This window comes from Leucoraja erinacea, chromosome 26 (assembly GCF_028641065.1).
Source record: "Leucoraja erinacea ecotype New England chromosome 26, Leri_hhj_1, whole genome shotgun sequence".
In the NCBI taxonomy this organism is placed as follows: domain Eukaryota; kingdom Metazoa; phylum Chordata; class Chondrichthyes; order Rajiformes; family Rajidae; genus Leucoraja; species Leucoraja erinaceus.
In genome coordinates, this window is record NC_073402.1 from 10,427,616 (window position 1) to 10,443,435 (window position 15,820).

Sequence of the window (15,820 nt, forward strand, 5' to 3'; positions counted from 1 at the left end):
GCAATTGATAGGTGGATATGGGCAATGGCAGATGGGTGGAGATGGTGTCAAAGGCTTGAGGTGAAATGGAGACAAAAGGGTGCTGGTAAAAAAATGAGTAAATGGAGTGAAATGTGAAGCCAGAGGGAGGGGGAGGGGGACAGTGGGGAGGGGGAAAGAGGGGACATGAAAAAGAAATGGGTGACTCCAAGATAGGAGGGGTAGGAGATGGGTGTAAGAAGGGGAAAGGAACACAGTGATGGGGCGGTGGGAGAAAGGTGTGCACATCAAGGAAGGATGTTGACTGAGAAGGGGGTTTATGGAAGGAGGCATTACTTCAAATTGGAGAATTCAATGTTCAGGTCATTGTAATGTAAACTACCCAAGATCACTAAGACGTGCTATTCCCCCAGATTGCATATAGCCCCACTCTCGCAATGGAGGAAGCCCAGGACAGAAAGATTGGCATGGAAATGGGAAGGAGAGATACAATGACTTGGAACCTGGAGAACCATCAGGCCTTGGCAGACTAAGCTCAAGTGTTTGATGAAATTGATACTTGGTTTCACTGATGTAGAAAAGACCACATCAAGAGTGCAAAATGTAATATGTAAATGTAAGATTTCAAATAAAATCATCTGACACCCCCACACCTTCTTATACCCCCATCACTCCCACCACCACCCTTAACCTGTCCCTCATTCTGGCTTTACCTTTTATTCCTCTTCTCCCATAGTTTCTTTTTCATCTCCAGTCTTTGACACTATTTCCATCCACCTCACAGTCACCCCCCCCCCCCCCCTCATCTGCATCTACCAGTCACTTATCAGGCTTTGCCCTAACCCCATGTCCTTTTTTCCATTTTTTCCCACCCTGCTCCATCAGGCTGAAGAAGGGTCCTGTCCTGAAACGTCACCTGTCCATTCCGACCATAGATGCCGAGTTCCTCCAACACTTTGCTCTTTGCCTGATTCCAGCATCTGCAGTTTCTTGTGTCTCCACAAGTAATCTTCGACCTTAATGCCATGTTTTTGGACTATCTTCGTATGCATTAAATCTGTTACCACCCAGAAACCGATCTAGTTAATGAACTCAACAATTGTGCATTTACAGCTTTCTGAAGCAGTAAATTCCACAGATTTACCGCTCTCTGTGTGAAGAGATCCCTCCCTATTTCAGGCCCCCAGTACCTGAGGCATTGACCCCTAATTCCAGAATCCTCAGTCAGGGGAAATGTCTCCCTGTATCCAGACTATTTAGCCCGGTGAGACTTCTATCAGTTATGTGAGATCCTCACATTTCTAAACCACAAAGAATACACGCCTAAACTAATCAATCTCTCCTCGTACATCTCTACCTCCGCAACTCCCCTGAAACATTTTTTGTCCTGCAAGGCTGGTATCTTGAGGACAGATATGTCATATGCATATCGATTTTGCTCTCGGAATTGTACTTTACTCACCATTATCTGGACTTGACCATTTTTGTACGAATCAGGTGAGTTTTCATTCTCTTCATTTTTGCAGCTTCCTGTTCGGCATTTTACAACATCCTGAATCTATGAGAAATTATAAAGAGATTTTGTAAAGATATCCTTATCAAACAGAAGCAGTAATAACCATCATATTGCAGATGTGGATGTATATTTTTTTGTTTCCACAAAGTCTCTGGTAGATTTTAACACTTTTAAGAACTTTGAACTTGAATGATCCAATATGGCAGCGTAACCGTGGCAACCCTTGTGCACTGTTTCAGTGTACTATTTTTACACTCTTCTACTGGGTATGATTGTACTTATGTACAGTAGGATTTTACTGCATTGTATGCAAAAAATGAATTTTACTGTACCTGGATACATGTGACAATTAAGTACTATTGAACCACAATTTTGTTTTTGCTTCCCAAATTCCCGAAAATTTCAATGCATGGCAAGTCCTCCTCGACTTACCAAAAATACCATTACATCTTCTTTCAAAAACATTTTCCCCGTTTCTTTTCCTGAGAGTGAATGTGACTGTTTTTATTCACAGTCTCTGTGTGTGTCCATGATTTGAGAGTGCACAATAATGATTCACATCTGCTCACTCTGGAAATTAAAACATACCAATTTCTACAGATACACCACAGAGAGCATCCTATTCGAATGCATCACAGCTTATTATGGCAACTGCTCTGCCCCAGGCTGCAAGAAACAGCAGAGAATAGTTGGCAGAGCTCAGTCCATCACACAGAACAGACTCCCCATCTAACAAGTCCATCTTCATTCACACTTCCTCAGACAAGCAGCCAACATAATCAAGGATGAGTAATTGTCACCGAGTCATTTCCACTTCTCCCTTCAACCCATCAGGCAGACGGTACAAAGGGTTGAAAGGACATACCACCAGATGCACTAACAACTCCTTCTCTGCTGTTATTAGACGTCTAAATGGACATCATATGCTAAAGATGTGTTCCCAATCTCCAGGTGTCCCTCATTGCAACCTTTGTACTTTACTTTGATCTGAACTTTCTCTGCAGCTGTAACACCATATTCTGTGCTCTGTTTTTGCACTTGTATGATATGATGTGCCTGGATAGAATGCATAACAACGTTTTTTCATTGTACCTTGGTACACATGACAATAAAAAACCAATACCACACCCAGCTCAGTATTTGCAGTTCCTATCTTGCAGAACAGATCTTGACTGTGATCTTCGCTGGTTTTGCTCATTTTGTGCTATACTCAAAATGAAACACCCAGCCAACCTCTGGATGTTTACCTCTCTACCTTCTGCCAACTCCACCAACCGACCCACCAATTATTGTTCTGAAAGTGGACAATTGAAAGCAACACAACACTGATGATTAACAAGCTGAGGCTGGCACCGGTCATCCAGATATCTCTTCAAGTAGTTTATCAAGAAACCTTTATAGTTACTCACATGTGTGTTACTGGGAAATTCCATGTGAACACAGCAGGAAAAAATGCACATCCTTCCTGTATTGGGGTGACCTGAACTGCATGCAATACTCTAAATGTGGCCTAACCAAAGTCCTATAAAACTGCACCATGGCTTCCTGATTCTTTACTCAATGCCACGACCAATGAAATCAAGCATACCATATGCTATCTTTACCATTCTATCTGCCTATGTTGCTATTTTCAAGAGGTTATGCGCCTGGACTCCAAGATCTTTGTGTACCTCAATGCTATAAGGGTCTTACCATTCAATGTAAATGCTCTCTTTACATTTGATCTCCCAAGTGCAACACATCACACTTACTTGGATTAAACATCATCTGCTATTTCCCTGACCATTTCTCTAGCTGATCTATATCTCGTGTATACTTTTGCAGTCTTCCTCACAGTCCATGACCGTAACAATTTTGATGTCATCTGCAAACTTACTAAGCAACCCATCTACATTTACATCAAAGTCTAATGTAAACAGGACTTACGAGGTTCTACCATTCAGAAATATTATACAATAAATACAATAATATGTAGTAACACCAACCATCAAATTCAAAGTAAAAAAATCCATATGGAATGACAAATGAGGAATCCAGTGAAATATTTCAGAAGGTACAGGGACAGTGTAAACTATCTCCATGGTTGCTAGTTCATTAAAACCAATTCACATGTTCATTCAATTGGCTGGAGGGTATCCAAATCAAGGCCTCAAATCCCTATTCATACTGTGCAGTTTCCCTTACACAGGAAATGTGAGACCTCCTGATATTTAATTTATTTGATTGTACAAGACATGTGCTATAAAGAATGGGTACAGAAACAATGAGATAAAACAATTAAATAAAGAGATGAAACGTAAATCCATGGGATCCATCCCGTCAGTGACACTGTGGAATCATTACATATAAATCTTTATACTTTGCCATCTCTTTATGTTCCGTAAAATACTCCTTTTTCACTAGCTAGAAAGGCAGGATGTTGGAGAACTGAAATAAATTGAAAACACTCAGGAGATTAACAAACATCTATGGAGATTAAAACAGTTTTAACATCTGAATTTGATCTTTCATCTGCCTGATAAAAGTTAGCAATGTTACATGTGAAGAGAAAATGTGATAAGAAAGGCAAACACGATTGAAGATCTGTGACAGATTAAAATGCAGCCAAGGTTAAATTGCAAAAGGAAAAATATAAAGGAAAAAAGTTGGTTTTGCGACAAATAAGATAAAAGGGAGGTGCAGAGTTATACCTGAGACATATTCCTGGAACTTAATATTGGGATCAGAAAGTTGTAATGTACCGAGTCAAAAGATAATGGCTCTTGGCTCAGGCTTGCATTAATCTCCCACAGAGCATTGTTATAGACCAAGCACAGAGCTCAGCTTGGAAGTGAGGCAGAAAATTAAAGTGCAAACTGTAACTTGGGGTCATGTTTACAAACGAAATGAAGGCTTTTGCAAAGTGATTGCCCAATTTAAGTTTGGTTTCCATTTTACAGGAGACAGTATCGCCAGAAATAAATGCTGTATTTTAAATTGAAAAGTGTAAATAAATCGCAATTTTATCTCCCAAAAGTCTTTGGGGCCTGACAGTGGGAAGGGAGGCAATAAGAAGGAAAGTGTTGCACCTGTTCTTATCTTGTAAAAGCCACAGAGGGAATAGGTTCTTCAGAATGCCGAAAGGGGAAGTGATGAGCAGAATTAGGCCATTCGGCCCATCAGGTCTACTCTGCCGTTCAATCATGGCTGATCTATGTTTCCCTCAACTCCATTCTCCTCCCTTCTCCCCATAACCCCTGACACCCCAACATGCTAGTAGTGCCAGCAGAAAACCTGAAAACTAATTAGTTGAGAGAAGAACAACCAGGTGCAATAGTTGGAGAGGTGGCACAATTCAGGAGTGAGGGACTAAGGTCTAGGAAATTAAATAGAAATGGTGAAGGGGAGTAAGGAAGTGGGGTCAGTGCAGGAAAGTGGTGTTGAGGTCAAAGACCAGCAATGATAGAATGAAGGGCAGAGTTGCAGGGATGGGAAGTAGCGTGGTTGAATGCCCACTCTTGCTTATGTTTATTATGTCCTTATGAGGGGCTTTCGGATCACAAGGGAAGGCAAATCCTTGATTAAACAAAAGGGAAGATTTGTGAAATCACTGCTGGAAGCTGATATCGAGGACAAGTGCAGCAAAGACAGAGAAACAGGTTAACTGGAATGGAATCATCAACCTAAAATATTGCTTCTTCCACAAAGACTACCTGGTCTCCTGAGTACTTCTATCATTTTCTGGTTTTATTTATTTGGCAAACTTTTAGTCATCTACTCAATTCTATTCATTTATTCTGAAGGTGATGGAAAGGGATTGATCAGTTATGTGTGAAGACATTCCTCCATCCCACTTTAAATTCCCTTTCATTAGTTTCATTGTAAGGCTTCCGTTCATATTTTCTTTTCCTTGAGACTCAATTCTCTAATTCTGGTCATTAATATAACATGATGTTTCTTCACCAGCATATTTGTGTTTGTTTGACAGAATTTGATTGTGGTTTTTAGTTATTCAATGCTATAGATATTTGCTATTTTATTTAATGAACTGTAAATTCTCCATGATGTATTTTTCTCTTTGTCAGCAACAAATTATCGAGGCCTTCATTCAAGGGCTCTTGAACTAGTAACTTACAAACAGGCTTAGATACAAGGACTGTTACTGTAGGTTTCTCCTCTCTTCCCATTTCCCAATGGATCACTGAGGATGAATTAAATTATTCCACATAGGCGTTTTATATTAACAGTACTATACAAAAACATGGTAAATATTCAAGAGAGGCTCTTGATTACTCATCATTTTCGATTCACATCATGGCAGACAATCCTGCAATATTCATCTCTACAGGCTGGGAAAGGAAGTCTCGCCTTGCTCTGTATCGCAGTGGGCGACTTCTCCTCCACATACACAGATGTATGTGAACATTCCAATGAGGAAACTATTATGATGAGTTTCTCTGTACTTACAGTTACAGATTTCCTTCAGGTTTGAAGAAAGGGCATTTTGCAATAGTGCTGGATAATAGTTTCCCCCATTCCAGCCCAGACCCTGTCTAGAACAGTAGATAAACCATGTCGGTAGTTAGCATCTGATCACAACTGTTGGCACACTAACATTGTATGGTTGTGTCACTGCAGGTATTTGTGGGAAATCTTCGTTACATTTTTACCAAATAGGACCCAAGTGAAGGGGTTCGAGGTGATGCTGGATAAACTGTTCTGCGTGACTGTACATACCTCTCTCCTCAGGAAGCAGTGGACTGTGATAATCACAAAGCCTTGAATGGAGTCAAAAACTGCAAACAATATTTGAAACAAGATCGATCGCCGATCAGTCATCGCCAGTACGGCTGACATCCAGGTCAGTGCCAGCAACGGGAGAACAACACATGAGCTCCACAAGGATGCCCTAGAGGGAAGAGGAATTACCATTCATTAAACTAGTAAGTGTGATTGATATTTTATGGACACTCACCAATTACAATGCAGACATGTCCAAATTAAATTATGTGCCATGACCTTCTCTAAAAATTGAAATAATCTGGCAATTCCATGACATGAAATTTTTTGGTATTGCATAATTGAAAATATACTTGTCGGAATAAAATATGTCAGAATAACTGCTTAATCTTTTTGCATCAATCCAGAAACTTGACCAAGTACTTACTAAGTACCTCCCTCTTGCACATTTAACACAACTTTCACATAATTCATACAGATGTTGCCCATTCCTGGCACAACTAGGTCTCAAGCTCTGCGATGATCCTACCTCTCAGATTCATCACCCCCCAATGTTTTTGACAGCACACTCCCACTGAAAGGTCAGATTCTCTAATACTCTGACGACACCAATCCCAATTCCCATATCGTCCCACCACAATCCAGACACTAGAGTCATGATTTTCAGCCACATATTTGATCTCTATTCCCAAATTTAAGGCGCAATCTTTGCCCTTCTCTTTACTGAAACCAACTTGAAGCTTTGAACCCAGACAACACATAGTCTACTGTGGAAAAGTGCTTTGCCCTATCAGTGAACTCTGCAGTGGTGGCTCTCTGAAGCTTATTCACTTGCACTGAAAATCATGAGCATTGCAGAATCAACCTTCTCAAGCCAAAAAGCTTAATGACCCCTGGTTCTTGATCCCCTCACCAAGGTTAATATCATCATGCGCATATCTTGTCAAGCTGCGTAAGAATTTTGTATTTACTGAAGGTCAGTGTCCAGCTCCAATTGACATCCTCCAGAAGATGAAGATAAAGAGATGAATCAATAATTAATCTGATGCTTTTTTTGTCATCTGAAGAAAATCTCAAAATTTCTTCATGGGCCATTCAAAGCAGGACTACCGTGAGTGGATTGCACAAGATTCCCTAATGATCTTCCAATAGCAAAATCACCCAAAGGTCAGCCTTAATACCTCCATAAACCTCAGGACCACAAACTAGGCATCACAAATATATCAAAAGACACAAAGTATTGCAGTAACTTAGTAGGTCAGGCAGCATCTCTGGAGAACATTAATAGGTGATGTTTTGGGTTGAGGCACAAATATATCCTTTGGAATCCTGGGAAGCCAGGTCTTTATGCTGGGAATCCTGGGAAACCAGGTCTCCGGAATGCTGAGACTGCAGGTGAACATCGCAGGGCTGTGAGTCTGTGGAGCGGCCAGCCATGGGCGGCGGCGCTGACTTTAACATCAGGAGCCTGGGATCTCTCGCCGAGATCGTCAGTTGTGGAGCTCCGACCAGCGCAGCCTGTTGGCTTTGGAAGCCATGGCCTCCGGTAAGGAAGCTGCCGTTCCAGGTACCTCGAGTCGCTGAGAGGGTTCTCCCGACGCCGGAGCACCATCACCCGGAAGGTCCTGTAACATCGGCCCCCGTAGCGGTGACTGTGGAGGCCTCAATAGGCCCGACTATGAGTGAACAAGGGGATGGGGACTGGACTTTGTGCCTTCCCTCATAATGGGAACCATTGTGGGGGGATGTTTTTTATGTTTATTGTTATATTCTTTAATGTTGTGTCTTATCTTTATCTGTGTGCTGCGTGGCAAGACAAATTTCACTACACCAATTGGTGTATGTGACAATAAATGTCCTTTGGCCTTGTCCTTTAAGAAGACATGGAAGATTATCCTCTTGGCATCTTTTCCTAATAACATTTTTTTCAGACGATTGAACACAATTTGCATCAATTTTAACATTTGGAGATATATTCAATATATTTATAATTTCCTCTTTAATTGCTGCTTTATCAAAACAAAATTCTTCATATAAATACACATGTAAAATGGTACAGTAGGCGCCACTTGAATAAATAACGGAAATCCAATCCATCAGGGCATCCAAGTTAAATCGATGACTATCTTCTGTAATGGGTTCTTCAACAATGAGGCAGACACTACATAAGCAAGATAGTGCATAAGCCTTCTGGTAGGGTCTGCTTTCCCATGCATGGTCCATGCCATTGGTTGCACATCCACTGTCTCATCTAACAACTTTAGATTTGCCTTGAATTATGATCGATTTCACTGTTGCCTCTCATGCACGGTGTACCATATGAACAGACTTACACAAACCAATGTTTAAAATTACTGGCTGCAATTAAAGAGCAATTAGTCCACAATTCAATCATGTCATGCATGAAAATGCACTACTTGATTGAACTTTTAGTCCTGACTTACATTAATACTGTTTTCCTCGCATCATTTCAAAGGAAGTTAAATTACTTTACAACCAAGGAAGGATATCCGGTCGATGTTAGAAATGCATCAACCTATTGAATTCAGGTAATTTCGACAAGCAGCAGGTTGATCGCGACTAGATTTTCTTCTGTGGCAATCCTTTGGTCTTCTGGAGGATGCCAATTGATCCAATTGTTGGATTTTGACATTTTTGTCAAGTGAAATTCAATGCATGAATTGTCATGGTACAAAGTGTTTATATCCCAACCATACAACATTGGAAAGCAGTGGCAGGATCGGTCAAAGTCAGCATGGATTTCTGTTGTGCTGCAGTAAGTAAGAATTTCATTGTTCTATCTGGGGCAGATGACAATAAAACACTCTTGACCTTGACTCTTGGATTTATGAAGGGGAAATCATGCTTGACTAATCGTGTGGAATTTTTTGAGGATGTAACAAGAAGAATGGATAAGGGAGAGACAGTGGATGTGGTGTATCTGGACTTGCAAAAAGCCTTTGACAAGGTCCCACACAAGAGATTAGTGTGAAAAATTAAAGCACATGGTATTGGGGGTAGGGTATTGACATGAATAGAGAACTGGTTGGCAGACGGGAAGCAAAGAGTAGGAATTAACGGGTGCTTTTGGTAGGCAGTAACTAGTGGGGCGCCGCTAAGCTCAGTGTTGGGATCGGAGTTATTTATAATATATATTAACGATTTAGACGAGGGAATTAAACGTGACCTCCAAGTTTACGGACACAGCTGGGTGTCAGTGTGAGCTGCGATGAGTATGCTATGAGGCGGCAGGATGACTTGGATAGGTTGGGTGAGTGGGCAGAAGCATGGCAGATGCAGTATAATGCGGATAAATGTGAGGTTATCCACTTTTTTGGCAAGAACAGGAAGGCAGATTATTATCTGAATGGTGTCAGATTAGGAAATGGGAAGGAGCAAAGAGACCTGGGTGTCCTTGTACATCAGTCACTGAAAGGGGGTCAAGGAATGAGCGTTCACATTGCGGCCCTGTTTCCACCAATCTCCATCACTACGCATAAGAACTGCGCACAAGAAATGCCGAGAACTGTGTTCATCTCTGGCTGAACAATTTTAAATCTTGTGATGTGGACTCGATAGGAAGTAGTCACTGAAAGTAAGCATGCAAGTGCAGCAGACAGTGAAGAAAGCTAATGGCATGTTGGCCTTTATTGCGACAGGATTTGAGTTTAGGAGCAAGGAGGTCCTACAGCAGTTGTACACGGCCCAGGTGAGATTGCACCTAGGGTATAATGTGTAATTTTGGTCTCCTAATTTGAAGAAGGACATTATTGTGATTGAGGGAGTGCAGCGTAGGTTCACCAGGTTAATTCCCAGGATGGCGGGACCGACATATGCTGAAAGAATGGATCGACTGGACTTATTTCACTGGAATTTAGAAGGATGAGAGGATATTTTGTACAAACATATAAAATTCTTAAAGGATTGGATAGGCTCGGGAAATATGTTCCCGATGTTGGGGTAGTCCGGAACCAGGGGTTACAGTTTAAGAATAAGGGGTAGGCCATTTAGGACTGAGGTGAGGAAAGACTTCTTCACCCAGAGAGTTGTGAATCTGTGGAATTCCCTGCCACGGAAGGCAGTGGAGGCCAATTCACTCGATGTTTTCAAGAGAGAGTTAGATTTAGCTCTTAGGGTTAAAGGGATCAAGGGATATGGGGAAAAACCAGGAACAGGGTACTGATTTTAAATGATCAGCCATGATCATATTGAATGGCGGTGCTGGCTTGAAGGGACCAATAGCTTACTCCTGCACCTATTTTTCTATGTTTCTGCACATGTCCTCATGGTGCGGTATCTGAATGGGGAGACAAAACAAAACGAGGATATCACCCACAGGCTCAACCTCTGCCTGCTGCATTTCTCCCGCCACCTGAGTCCCTGCATGAATCTCTGATGGGTGTTGGCAGGGAACTGGGGCTGGGGTTTGGCGGCTCCTTCCTGGTGAACCAGCAAGGGCAAGTAGATTCATGCTTCATCTTTGGAATTCTTACTCTGAGATATAGCCGCCTTCAAACCCTTCTGTAGGAGGTAATGTCATGACCAGTTCATGAGTCCAAGCAGTTGCCTCTCTGGATTAATAGATTGCATTTTATGTTATGGGCCAATATATGGAAAAGGACTCCTTTGAGAACATACTCTCCAGAATACTTGAATCACAACCAAATTGCACCAGTTTAATTAATTACAGGGCCCTGCACTGTTGCAATGCTCAATTGTAGAAGCAAATTAACTTAATGCCACTCTGTTTTAGGAATGTTCATTGGATGTTGAATAGAACACCAGGGATAACATTGCTGATCTTTTCAGGACAATGCAACGGATTTATTTTAGTCCATTTAAAAGCAGTTGAGGTCTCAGTTAAACATCTCAGTGAAAAGGTGGCAGCTCTCAAACTGAACCACACCCTCGCTACCACCAGAACCTACAATTCTGATTCAGATATCATACTGCCACCAACTGAGTTATCACTAACAGAATAAATATCACTGAAGCAAGTCGGGAGGGCATTCCCTTCTTCATCTCGGGCAGCCCCTGGGGATCAAGGAGGAGTTGTTTCCACTCCACTCTTGTGGGGTCTGAGGCAGCGGATTAGACCAATGTTGGATCTGCAGCTCTACCATAGATGGGACAGGAGGTGTCTGTCTGATCTGGCAGCTGAGTGGGTAGTTTGAGGGATGGTGTTCTCCTTCTGCTGCTGCACATAGCTTTTGTGTGAACCCGATGTGTGGATTTGCAGTTCTCAATATCATCACAGGTGTTCCTTCTTCCGACTGTGAGTAAAGCCAATCTGGGTCAAATCTATATAATTTTCATTATGATCTTGGCGCAATATGCAACGTGAAATAAAACAAGAAAATGTTGGAAGGATACAGCAGGTCAGCCAGCATTTTCAGATTTCCAGTTCCAGCAACATTTTGCATTTCAACGTTTCATTTGAATATTGTACTCAGTGGCTTTCAACATGACCCTCAAATTTGGAAATGCTGCGAACTGGGAATGTCTATGATGTCAGCCGTTCTGTAGAATTTTCAAGAAATTAAAGTCAGTAGAACTGATTCGTATCAACTAATGATGTGGACTTCTGAGCTTTCTTACACTTTGTATCTACTTCGGTATGTTATTAGGGCCCATCTGTTCAATGACTCATGCAATTGAACAATGGCTATATAACAATTTACCTAGCAAAATGCTTCAAAATGAGTGTTGATTTGTATAAAAAGTGAAAAACTACAGGCAGTTCAGGTTCAAAGAGATAGGAGGTACACAAAAATGCTGGAGAAACTCAGCGGGTGCAGCAGCATCTATGGAGCGAAGGAAATAGGCGACGTTTCGGGCCGAAACCCTTCTTCAGGCTGATTCTATTCAACTCCTATTCAAAGAGATAGGAGGTCTTTTTAGTAATCTAGTCATGTAGATCAATAACATGACTAGATTACTAAAAAATATCAAAAAGGTAAATAGAATGTTGGGTTTCATTTCTGGAAGGATGGAGGACAACTTTTGCTTGGAGGAAGGTGGCACAGGTGCACAGCAGTAGAGTTGCTGCCTTACAGTGCCATAGACCCGGGTTCGATCCTGACTGTGAGAGCTGTCTAAATGGAATTTGTATGTTCTCCCTGTGACCTCATGGTTTTCTCCGGATGCTCCAGTTTACTCCCACACATAGAGGTTTGTAAGTTAATTGGCTTTTGTAAATTGTCTATAGTGTCGAGGATAGTGTTAGTATATGGATTGATCATTGGCCAGCGGATACTCGATGGGCGATAGGGCCTATTTCTGCACTGTATCTCTAAAGTCTAAATTCTGGCCATTGCCCCTCAGAAAGAATGTCAGGTGCAACACTGATTTAGCAGGATGTTTTGTACCTGTTGATGTAAGGAATGCTGAAGATTGCAGCAATCTGTTCAAACGCAGAATCCTGTTTGAAAGAATTTGACTTAAAGAACTGAGTACTGGGGTCACTGTGCAAGATCTTCAGTGTTCAACTCAGACCAGGTGAATCCTGGAGTGCCTGACATCATGCGTTATGGGTTAAATTTTATACCAAAAGATATGATTGTGATTTGGACAAACACAACTTACCACCCACATTTTATAGCATTAAAAATTATTTTTCAATGGTTAAAATCATATAATTGCATGTCCTTTGCACTGTAGTTGCAAAAGTACTGAAGAATTATTAACATATACATTCCTATAGTGTAAAGATCCAGTATCCCTTTGAAATGGCCTTGCATCAGCCTGTGCATCTGATACATGTGATTAAATACATGACATTAAATAAAAACTGTACACAGTTCATTCGATTGCAGTTCTACGTCACAGGACCCCTTTCAAGACAAATGCAAAGGCCTCAATTAAATTTTTAAATAGTAATTTATATTTATGAACAATCATTAGTTGTCCTTAAGAACAGAAGTATTATCCTTTTTACAAAAGAACGAATGTGACTAAATTAATACAGAGAAAATAAAATGGCTATTACAACACATATGAAGATTGATTGAAAACTCAGCTCAAAGAAAAGTTTGATTCAAAACAGGCAAAAGGGAAAATAATCAATGCAACACAGAGCAGGAGAAAAAAAATGTTTCAATACTGGGGATGGGAAGAGGTGCTTGGTTCATTACTTGGAAGAGTGAAATATAACAGATTTAATTTTCATGGCATGAGGAAGTGACATGGCAAATGCTATAGCAAACAAAAATGATTATTTCCAAATCCGGAAAGAAAGCAAGTGATCTACCCACATTAAGAATAAAAAGGTGCCACTACCCTGGTACATATAGAATTATCCATATGGATCTGAAGTCAAAGCAAATACAAGTATAATGTTACATCAAAGGAAATTCATTGATCCAATGTTAGATCAGAGGGAGCTCATCAACCGTGCCAAATTAAAGAAAATTATCTGACCCAATGCCACATCAAACGGAATGATCTGATTCACTGCCAGGTTGAAGAGAATTGGTCAAAAGCTTTGACTGAACCAATGCAGAATAATTGTTGCATGTGCATTGATTACAGCCAATGGAACAGAGCAACTTGAAGCAGATCAAGAAAAATGTCATGTCAGGTGACTGAATTAAAACCCAAGACACAGACTGATACCTTCATTAGGCATAAAAAGTGAACCAATTCAAATTGAAACAGGATGATGCCATTAACCAGACATTAACACTTTGCATGGTAGGTAATAACAATTAGTGCAAATGGAACTGAATTGGTGTGGGATACAGAGATTAGGATATCTAACAGTGCATGTACTTTATCTGTGATGAAGGGCATGTAATAATTTGATGTTAATATATGGACATATGTCCCAGAGTCAATTAATTATTTTGAATATCCAAATCTGCTACAGTTTCAAAGTATAAGTGATTGAATTGTTCAGTGGTGACCAAAGTTAAAGTTTTCTTTTACTTTGTACAAATAAGTAAATGTTTGGATTATAATGCCACAAAGGCAACATCATCAGAAACCTAAGTATTCTGTCCTGCTCTTGTCACAGAAGTGAAATTTCAGGTACAAAAAAATCTGAAAAACAGGAATGAAAAATGGTATATAAAGGGTACAAATAGTATAAAAAATGTTGTCCTATTCCATTCCGAGATAAATAAGTCGTCCTTATTTGCAGTTATCTCTCCTGGACTCATGCTGTGTAATGATTTACACAGGAACCAACCAGCAGCTGTCTGGCCAGCAGGTGCCAATTCCTCGCTAATGTGCCTAAAAAAAAAAGTAGTCCAGTGTGCCAACCAGATCCTGATGAACTGCAGATTAGTTTAAGGACAGAAAGTAGACAGAGGGATTGGACAGATATTTTTTAGTCTGTTATCAGTGGTGCCACAGGGGCGGGTTGAGAAGGTTGAGGCACAAGGGATCTGAGATGTTGGCAGACTGGATCCAGGACATTTTAGACATAGCAATAAACTGGAAGAAAGGGATTCTGATGTGTTGCTTCACAAAATGCAGAAAGTAAAATGGAGATTTTCAGGAACCATTTGTATGATTGAAGTATGAGTACAAAGGTGTTGCTGCAGTTATACGGGCCTCAGTGATGATGCAATCTGCAAAGTGGTGGTCTTCATATCTAAGGATATGGATATGATTGGCTTGGAGGTAATGTAAATTCACTGGATTGATTTACAGTAGTATAGTAGTATACTACTATATGGGTGACCATGGATGATATCCTAGTTGTTGGCTACTTGCTCCAAACCTCGGCTGGAGCAGCGTCACTTGTGGCTGAAGAGACCAATGCGGGAGTGACAATCTCTGTCGCAAAGGTCACATTTGTGTGTGGTCTCTGCTTGTTGACATTGCTGCGCTCCTTTCTGCGTGCCCGCTTGTCTGCCGCTGCGTTCAACAGTTTCTCTTCCCCCGTTTTGAGATGTTGGTTCAGGGTACCTCTCCACCTTGTGCGGTCAGCTGCAAGGCTCTCCCAGGACGCCACATCAATGTCGAACGTCTTTATATCTCTCTTGCAGACATCCTTGAAACCTAGCTGGGGGCGGCCGATGGTTCTCCTCCCAGATGTCAGCTCCCCATAGAGGATGCCTTTTGGAATACAGCCTTCCTCCATGCAGCGACCGTCCTCCATGCAGTTTACAGAATTACAGCATTATCCTCTAAGATCATACTGATAATTCTCTCTTTTTATTCACTACAATTTAGAGGAATGAGATGTGGTCTGATTGAAACAAACAGATGCCGAGAGAGTGTTCCTTCAGACAGGTCAGCAGAAAACTAGGGGCATTGCCTTATGATAAATTAAATAAGGATTGTAATCACAAGAAATTTATTTCTTGAAAGTCTTTGAAATAGTCTTTCCCGGGTGACTGCAGAGGCTCAGGAATTGAGAATAATTAACTGAGATTTATATATTTTAGGACTAAAGGAATCAGGTGATGTGGGGACTGTGCAGAACATTTGATTTGAGATGCAGGGGCAGCCAATGATGGATCAGGTTCAAGGTTCTATAGAAGCCTTCTGCTTCTATTTATTATGAACAATAGAATTACTGGATATTAATCAGGAACAGGAATGCTGCTATGATTGATTTTTCTCATTAACTTTGGGCACCTTTCCTATTGATCCAGC

General features: G+C 41.0%; 1 protein-coding gene across 5 annotated transcripts in view; it reads right to left on the bottom strand.

Annotated features, from left to right (window-relative positions):
• Positions 1 to 15,820, bottom strand: part of LOC129709656 (adhesion G protein-coupled receptor B2-like) — a 545,832-nt gene that overhangs the window by 55,709 nt on the left and 474,303 nt on the right. For all 5 annotated transcript variants that reach the window (XM_055656140.1, XM_055656141.1, XM_055656145.1 and 2 more), the window contains 2 exons: positions 6,212 to 6,383; positions 1,442 to 1,537 (listed from right to left, as the gene is read on the bottom strand). In XM_055656140.1, the coding sequence (XP_055512115.1) occupies positions 1,442 to 1,537; positions 6,212 to 6,383 (268 nt within the window). The remainder of the gene's footprint in view (positions 1 to 1,441; positions 1,538 to 6,211; positions 6,384 to 15,820) is intronic.